At 37.9% G+C, this 9,096-nt stretch overlaps 1 protein-coding gene across 1 annotated transcript; it reads right to left on the bottom strand.

Annotated features, from left to right (window-relative positions):
• Window positions 1-19: 19 nt before the first annotated feature.
• LOC127624631 (CCR4-NOT transcription complex subunit 8-like) lies at window positions 20-8,804 on the bottom strand. The gene is made up of 7 exons (XM_052099436.1): window positions 8,703-8,804; window positions 7,894-8,081; window positions 6,488-6,681; window positions 5,450-5,611; window positions 1,961-2,105; window positions 1,641-1,751; window positions 20-853 (listed from the first exon to the last, which is right to left on the bottom strand). The coding sequence occupies exons 2-7, from the start codon at window positions 8,008-8,010 to the stop codon at window positions 725-727; spliced, it is 858 nt and encodes a 285-aa protein (XP_051955396.1). The 5' UTR covers window positions 8,011-8,081; window positions 8,703-8,804; the 3' UTR covers window positions 20-724.
• Between the last annotated feature and the right edge of the window lie 292 nt (window positions 8,805-9,096).

The following is a 9,096-nucleotide window of genomic DNA, read 5'->3' as shown; positions in this document are numbered from 1 at the left end:
AGGACATGCCTTGTAAATAGACATGAGACAACTATTACACTTCAGCGATAGAAAATATTTTAATACACAACAAATGCAATAAAAACAATAAGTACGACAAACAGTCAAGATTTTATGACCAACAGTTTAAAAACACAGGACCAGTTCGCTTTTGTTCCCAAAGATGCCCCAAAAATGGGATTTAAAACATCCCTTATAGAAAACCAAATGCCAAGAGTGTTTTGAAAGTTTATATTTTAATATACACACTTGCCAGCACATTTTAAAATGCAATCCTTACAATCATACAGTGTTCCAGCATTAAATGGGCATTTTGTATAATTGTACAGACGAATAAATCATAAGCCTTTCTAGAAAATATCAAAACATTTCTAAAAAGGATTCTGCTGACTGCTGGTGAGCATTTTAAAATGCCAATTAACAGGAAGATAAACAAGCGCTGGTCCCATGCTTAAAACATTGTGTTTTAATACTGTAAAACAAAAGATAAAATATTTTCAAAAGCTGCAGATGAGAGTAACAGGAACATCTCTGTAGTCCTGGAACATTGCAGTGTGATGGACTACCGAGCAGAACAGAATCCAAGATATAGCTTTTAGGCATTTCCCAATGTCCCATTAGAATGCATGAATCATTGGAAATCATCTTTGTAAGAAACAGGAACGAAAATATCGGAGCGGTGGGATTAAAACAAGTGCATCATCGCTGTCGATTGCTCATTTGGTCAGTGCTTGTTGTTGGTTTCCTCCTGTGAGGAGCTAGAGATCCCGTTCTGACTTTGAGTGGAACCTGATCCCAGACCGTACAGCCGCCCACAATACTTGGCATCATCAATGTTGTCTTCGAAAAACAGCTGCAGAAAGAACAGATTTTTAGCAAATCAAATTCAGAAAGTTATGCAAGAGAACATGTTACAATCATAAAATAAATGAAAACATTCTGTTAAAAGAAAAATAACAATTGGACAACCGAAATTAAAGTAAAATGTTTATGACTCCATAAACTAAAACTGACCACAAATAAATTTTAGTTTTTTATTAATTTATTTTTTTAAACATTCACTTTGCATGATTCAATCAGTTTCCAAGTCCAGCCATACATTTTTTTTTAACTCATTGAATATTTCCACTTGAATACATTGGGTTGCAAAAGCTATTTTATGTCGACTTTAAATTAAAAATGTTCTCTAACGGCTGATTTTCACCATTCTCTCAAACAGCATTACCTTTGACAGCCTTGTTTTTTTTTTTTAAGTTTAAAAAGCCATAGCAGTATGTGAGTTGCAGGCTGTGATGTTGAAGAAACACGTGAAATCTGTTAAGTGTAACTTGGGTTGTATTTTGCACTAAACGTGTGCTATCTGTATTATTGAGTGAAATCTTTATTGTCAGAGGGGATGTTGCATTAAAGTGAGTGAGTTTTATCTTGTATTAAAGCATGTGAATGACTGGAGCACTTTCCCTGCGTTTCCCTCTTTATGTGAATAGACATTCTGTTGCCAATTCATTCCACTGTAGTTGCGTTTAGTGTGAACATGAACATAAAAAGTGAGTTCTCCAGCATAAAGTTGGAGTTCCCCAAACAGGTGGGTTCAGACTCACCAGCTAAAATCCCAACAACCCCATGAAGTAAATACTAACCTCTTTCATGCGGAAGAACGCCATTCCAGTGAGCAGCGAGTCTGAGCCGGCTTGATGCTGCCTGCCGATCCTCTTCAGTTCCAGTTGGTCCGCCACTTCCTGAAGTCCCCCCTTAACACGAAGCAAAAAAAACGAAACAAAAAATAAACACTTTTACTGATCGCAATCCAATACATGTCAACAGGACTTACTACAGGTTGCCTAGGACAGAGTAGATAGTTATATCCAATAGAAACTGGTGGCCCTATACTAATAAGTAGCAAGTCTCTGACAACTGTGAGAGAATTCTAAAAAGAGCATCTTGCACACCCCCTCATTACCTTGAGGTTTTTGCAACTCTTCATAAGATACTTGACATCATAGATGGCAGGGAAGAAGAGATTTAAGATCTGAAAGAACTCGTGTTCCTCTTCAGGAAGTCGAGAGTCTGTGAGCAGCTTCACCAGGTAGCCAAAATCATATCCACTAATGAAGACACACAAAAAAAAAAGAAAATTAAAACCTTTAAATGACCCTATATTACATGTGGTAAGTTGTACCATTTCAGGTAAACCCCTATTGAACAGCACATAAAAACTGGTCAATTTAAATGTTGGTCTGACAGTCTTCCAGTTTAAAGTCGCCTTGACGTGATATGACAATGGCAACCTTCTTTGCAGTGTTGACGTATTTCCTACTTAAAAAGGAAGTTGGGGTGTTACATCTCAAACGAGCCCTCCCTGGCAAAGCCACACAAACACCTTACCCATGACCAAAATGAGGGGTGATTAAGAGCTGAGGTTCAGCCGGTAAAACATTAAACCGATCTCAATACCATATCCGAACTATGCTGTATTGGACCACATTACTACATAACTAGCCGACAAACACAGCACATCACAGACTTTAAGTACTACAACCTGCTTTTGAGGCAACTGTTGAAGTTAAAATGAATATACATTGATATCAATCATTTCATACATATTTGGTATATGTACATAGCACTTTATACGAGATGGATGCGGAGAATAAAGAGGCCGGAGCCATAGTGCAAGTCCAATACAAATGAACACTGCAAAAACTCATTAATTAGTAGCATTGTCTTGTTTTAAGAATATTTAGATATTTTTTACTGGAAAACAAGATTTTTTGATAACTTTTCTTGAAAAGCATATTCAAAATTAGATGCGTTTTATTTACAGAGAAATCGGACCAAATTTACTGAAAAGTAAAAAACAAATATGCTAATTGGGTAAGAAAAATCACTCGTTTTCCATTATTTTCATAAATCTGACAGTAGTCACCTCACGTTATTTGCTGCAGGTGTTAAACTGTTAGTCTGAGTCATGTCACGGGAAACAAGTGCTACATGGGCACATTTCACAAAAGTGGGAACTGATGTAGTACAATGTAAATAATGTCAAGACAATGTCAGTAATGCTCAGAATGTGGGGCCTGGATAGCTCAGCGAGTATTGATGCTGACTACCAGCCCTGGAGTCACAAGTTTGATCCAGTGTGTGCTGAGTGACTCCAGCCATGTCTCCTAAGCAACCAAATTGGCCCGGTTGCTAGGGAGGGTAGAGTCACATGGGCTCACGGTATGTATTTAAAGGTTTATATGTTATGGTTAAAAATCAATTAGGTTGTGTGTCCACCAAAGCGTTTTTTCCCTGCTGAAAATGAGCGCTTGAGAGCTTTGGAGGCACTGCGTTTTTTCAGCTGAGATCTTTTGGTTGCTATGATTTGGAACATCCAGAAGTAATGTGTTGCAAGTACCTAATTTCGTAGATGGTTTGTATTATCAACAAGAACTGAATGTAAAAATGTCGGCACAAGGAAGAGTACTTGCTCTGGCCCTTGCTCTGGATGAAGGGAATGCTGAAGCATTATTTTTTTTCATATTAATATTGTGATAGTCCAGGAATGTCATCTGGTACAGACATGAATACTCAGAGACCAGCAAACTTCTCCATTGTTGTTCAGTCATTGTCCAAGTAGGATGTGACGGTTGGTCGGAGAGGTATTTGTCCCACCCCTCCTCCACTGTGATTGGACGGCTCAAAAAGTGACAGTGACGAGTGTTGCGTTTTACCCAAAGTTTTAAATTTTTCAACTCTCGGCAACCAGACAAATAACTGCAAGCACGCAGTGTGGAACAGATGCTCAGCACCTATTCACGCTGCTGGATTTTTTTTAAATAAGCGCCGTTCCCATTGCAAACAATTGAAAAAAATATGCTGGTCTTGGGGAAAAATGCTTTGGTGGACACACGGCCTTCGTATGCAGAAAAAATTTATTAGATTTTTGGAACCAGATTGTTGTGCTCTTTTCCCTTCAAAGACAATTAGTCTCCACTGTGAGAGCTTAAGATGGCTGAAAGTTGACAAGTCAATTGGAACTCACTTCTTATTGGTAATTCTGTTTGGAACGACGAATTGTCCTGCAAGGCACCATCAGCAGCAGTTAGAAAACAGACAGGTGCGCTGAACAGATACAGGGAGATTGTGTTTTCAGTCTATAAAGCATTTGATTAGACAAGGTTTCTCAACCTCGTTGTGATGTCATGAAATGTCCTGGATCTTTTTAGCCGGAAGAGAAAGTGCAAATATAAAATGTAATAAACATAAAATATAAAAATAACTGCTGAGAGCAAACTGGGTCAACATTAAGGAATACACTATCATATAGATGACTCTGAAGCTAATAGATCTCAGCTTAAATGTAACAAAACTTTCATTTTGACTTTAAGTGGGCGGTCAAATAATGTCAGTATTCTTACATATGGCAGTCAACAATGGTAATGATTTATGGGTTTATTATTATCCTGACTTAAAGCCATCTTATTGTTATACTACAAATATCATTCAGGGTCTTTTCAAAATCCTTAAACCAAGACCAAAACTTCTGATTGCAACTCCTAGAGCTTTCAAGCTACATCCTCCAAACTTGGCATAGACCTTCAGACTGTTCTGACTTTAGCTTTATTTATACTATGCAAAAAGACATACTTTTTTTTCACCTGGACGAACTGAAGCACCCTAGGCGAGAGAAGCCGGCATTTACATTACACAAACCATCGATTTAAAGTTTGTTTATTGAGGGTGATGTCATGGTGTTTAACATGCCTACTTCAGCAATGCAAGTAATGCCAATAATGCAGGTTTTTCTCTCTGTGGATTGAACACTTTTAGCACTGTATCACTTTGCATTAACAAACTTATCACAAAGCCCCTTCCACTTTTAGCGACAAGTTATTGAGTTCATAACTCCAATCTCTCTCCACACATTCGTCATGGCATGCTGTCTTTGTGGAGTTTGTGATGCAAATTATATAAATCTCTTCACAATCTCTGAAAGACAGGCTTCAAAGTTCTAATTAATTAGTTTTAACCAATTAACACTCATTGACCAGCTGAGTTTTCCTAGGTCAAGAATTTCAGAGATGTGTGCGAACAGGAGAAATATCACCAAATACACACATTGGCTAAACAAAAACATCACTGCATTTCATCACCATTTGTAGGCAAACTAAATGAAACCTGTTTGCCTGGGGAGTATAAATTAGCCTTTAGTGTGCTATGACTTCTATAACTGATATTATGTTTTTTATTTGCTTTTTGCACAGTGGGCAATCATATTTCCTCAAAAACCCAGACTTGCATTAAATGAATGTCCCAACGGGCCAAGACTATTCAAACTCCAACTGTCAAAAAATTTAAACAATGTCTTTAATCTGCTTGAAATATCTCTGGCCTTTTTTTATTAGTTTAAACACTCAGAAATGCCAACATTAAAGTTTGTCTAGACAAACTTGTTGTTGTTTGTTACCTGTGAAAAGAGAGCCACTTGACATTTTCACAAAGCACTAGGCCCGATGTCATCAGGAGCTCTGCAAAGTAGAGTGCGTCGATGCCCTCCTCCTCATGCTTCTTAAACTGCAGCCCAGAGTTCTGCAGGAGATCTATTGAGTCCTGTGAGTACATGTCCTCTCTGTAAAACACAGCGACAAACAACTTGTATTTTGTCTACTCGGAATTATCACAATGCAGTATCTTATAAAGTATTGACAAATTAAAAATAAATTCTGATTTTTACATTTTCGGTGGCTGTCCGGGTGGTATTACACAGTTTTGGATGCACATTTACAAGCCTAAATCAAGACAGCCCACCCTCAAGTCCCTAGAATTGGCTGAGGTCCCTCCCTAACTCGAAGCAAGTTTTTTTTCACCCATTTTATCATCCGCCTGGCAAATATTGCCAAGTTATATGATTAGAAAAGTACAAGTATCCACAACAAGCAGCATGATTTCAGGTAGCACAAACAGAGCAGGATGAGTTCCAAGCCGAATTTGAGTGCTCATGGTAAGAAGTTTAGAGAGCCTTAAGTATGAGCAATAGTGATGTTTGCCTCAGGTCATTGGTTCTTAACTGGTGGGTCATAGGTCTATTCGGACTGGGTCACTGATAACAGGGAAAGAACATGGCTCTCCCAATTTAAAATTGCAACCACCCAAGTGAAATTTAGGGCTGCCAAAGCAAATATAATGATAATCTCATGTTAAGCGCTTTATGCGCACTATAAGCTTCTCATTTGCAATGCGATATTTCTACTGTGCGATAAGTGCGATGATGTGACCCATTCGAATTCAAGTGAGAATTTTCTAGTTTAAAGAGCTATAGAGGAAATCAAGTCAAACCTCTCAAACATTTTACTATGGTGGGTCACCAATAGATCAGTAAAGGGATAGTTCACCCTCTCAATTGACTAATCATCATTTAGGGTAAGTAAATGATGAGAGAATGACTATTTTTGGGCGAACTATCCCTTTAAGATTAATTATTAAGATTTTAATGCTGGACACCAACGTCAGATTAAATTTGAAGTTGAACTGCCATGTTGTGGTTCCTGGTAGGTAGTCTCCATCTTCATTCATAAACGTCAAGCCCAGCTGGATGATTTTTAAAAGGTCCACGTTGCACCGCAGGAGCTGGTATTGATAATCAACAGTACTGCGAAACTCTCCAATGGGACGGACCACCACTCCAGGAAACTCAGTGTCCTGATGTATTGAAGAAACACTATATAAGTGGACAGCTTTATGCAAAAGGCTCAATGCAACAAAAAAAAATTATTCAATCAATATATAAATGAAAAAGGCTGGAAAACTATGGGGGCAAGGCATTCCAGAGGGTTTAAAGGGATAGTTCACCTAAAAATTAACATTCTGCCATAATTTTCTAACCCTCATGTTACTCTAAGCTTGTATGACTTAACACAAAAGATATTTAGAAAAATATATATTTTTTTGTCCACACAATGAGCCAAGTGGGTGTCAGGAGATTACAGAAAAGATGCAAAAGCAAAAAGAATAAATAAACTGCAGGACTTTTTCCTGTTTATGTAGGAATATAGTATAGGTTTTAACACACTAACCATTCACGACCATGTACGCTGATAAACATATGCGAATGAGACCGTTGTCACTGAAGCAACAATTGACCTCATTCGGATTTGCAAGGCCACAACACTGGATGATACCCGACTGATTGTGGAGCTACAGAATAATGAAGTGCTGAACAACCCTCAGCATTTATTATAAAAGGAACATGTGTGTGATGCAGTAGATTCAGCAGATTTGTGCATTAAATTAGGCTTGTCATGCCTTTGTTGTTAAAAGTACCTAAAACGGTTTTGACAGGTATTTTAACAAAGAAATGTCATTTAATTTTAATTATTCAATAATTTATGAGCTGTCTGGCTGGATGCAAATTCTCAATGAAGAGACACAGTAGTTTCTGTTCTCTGACTGAATGCAAACGATTGAGCACCCAATACCACTGTATGGTAATTATTTACATTATGTACTCTACATGTGGTCCTACTCATGTACGATTTCACGAAGACCCAATTAGTTTTACTTATCAATTACGCCTCTCAAAAAATAATTTATGGCCTTTAAATACAACATTTGCCATTGGAACCCAGAGGTTAAAAAAATACATTCTGTACACAGCCACAGAATAACAGGGCCCATGTAAAAGCCCAATGCGATCGCATTGCTCATGCCCCGTTTACGGAGTGTGTCGGAATCAGGCGTTATTCAGCTGCAATGCCTTGCCCCATAGACTTCCTTTGTGCAGTGTTACAAGTGCATTATTTGCAAACACAATTGTTGCTGTGCTTTTTCTTTACCACCATAAACAGTGAAAGGTGTGCCACATAATGTGTTATTAATGGGAATCAATGTATACATCAAAACAGGTGCACACACCATAGCTATGTAGTTGTAGTTTTGAATAATCTGTCGTATCTTCCTCATTTCCTCCTCCACATTGCTGGCCCAGACCTCGCAGATAATCTGACTGGTATCTGCAAGTGCGGCTGGCATGGTGATGATGAAGTTTGAGGAACTAATCGAGTATCCCGGCGATCCTGAAGCTCTCACAGGTGAAAGAAACTCTACAGACAAGAGCAGCACATAGTTTGTATAGTTTAAGAGACACAAGCAAGTCGAGTTACATTTAAACTAAATTAATGGTAATGGAAATATGGAAAAAGTAGATGAACAGTAATGAAATGTTAATAATAAATCAATAAAAAATAAAATGTTAAAATACATCAGGACAGTATGCACAATGTTTCAAGACCCAAACAAATAACTAGCAAAGCAGCTTGATTCTAATCGAATTTCAGGGCATTTAGAAAGGACTGAAGCACGTGGGCGTGAAAATTCTAAAATAATTTGAAATGTATACAATTATTTTAATGAATTATTAAAATGCTTAATACTAAGCTAACAGATGACTAGCCGAGCAGCTCTCTTACAGCTTTTTAAGAACACACAAAATGAGAGCACATGAAACATGTTAATTGCTCATAAAAGAGGGAGTTCCGAGTGTTAAGATAGTAAAATTAATAATGTTTTGGAGGATCCTGTTGTTATTAGCTCACATGTTAGCTTCTGCTACTCAACTGTCGCCAAAGACACAAACTAACAGCATTTGCACGCCAGCGAATAGAACGCGATTACACAGAGGTCTTAACGACGAAATTTTACGTTTATGTGAGATGAATGGCTACCTGGCAAGAGTCTGCTGGTTAAATGTGGATGTTGAAGCCGCTGTGCACTTGTGCAGGCTGATCAGCGACTCTAAACACTAACACACGCAGCACTGCTTCCGGTTCCGCGGAATGACTGTGGGAAAACACCCGCCAAAATTAAAGCCTTTCAGTTATCTGCAATACAAAAAAATATATAGGCCTACATTATATATATTATATGTGTCAGTAGTTTTGATATATGGCACTTGTGAAAAATGTTGCATAGTGAGGATGTCTTCAAAAATAATGACATAAATAGTTTTCATTTATCACATAATGTCATACAAAGCCAGTAAACAATAAAAGAGCTCAATCAATATTTGGTGTGGCCACCTTTGCCTTTAAAACAGCACCAAATCTCCTAGGTACACAT

Source organism: Xyrauchen texanus, chromosome 31 (assembly GCF_025860055.1).
Source record: "Xyrauchen texanus isolate HMW12.3.18 chromosome 31, RBS_HiC_50CHRs, whole genome shotgun sequence".
NCBI lineage: Eukaryota > Metazoa > Chordata > Actinopteri > Cypriniformes > Catostomidae > Xyrauchen > Xyrauchen texanus.
The sequence above is the reverse complement of the archived record's forward strand: the minus strand, read 5'-3'. Positions and strand labels throughout refer to the sequence as shown.

Coding starts and splice junctions, on each gene's coding strand:
- LOC127624631 (XM_052099436.1), bottom strand. CDS start 8,010: ATGCCAGCCGCACTTGCAGATACCAGTCAGATTATCTGCGAGGTCTGG. Junction 5,612..6,487: donor AACTTCAAATTTAATCTGAC/GTTGGTGTCCAG, acceptor TGTGTTTTACAG/AGAGGACATGTACTCACAGG. Junction 2,106..5,449: donor AAGTGGCTCTCTTTTCACAG/GTAACAAACAAC, acceptor TGTCTTCATTAG/TGGATATGATTTTGGCTACC.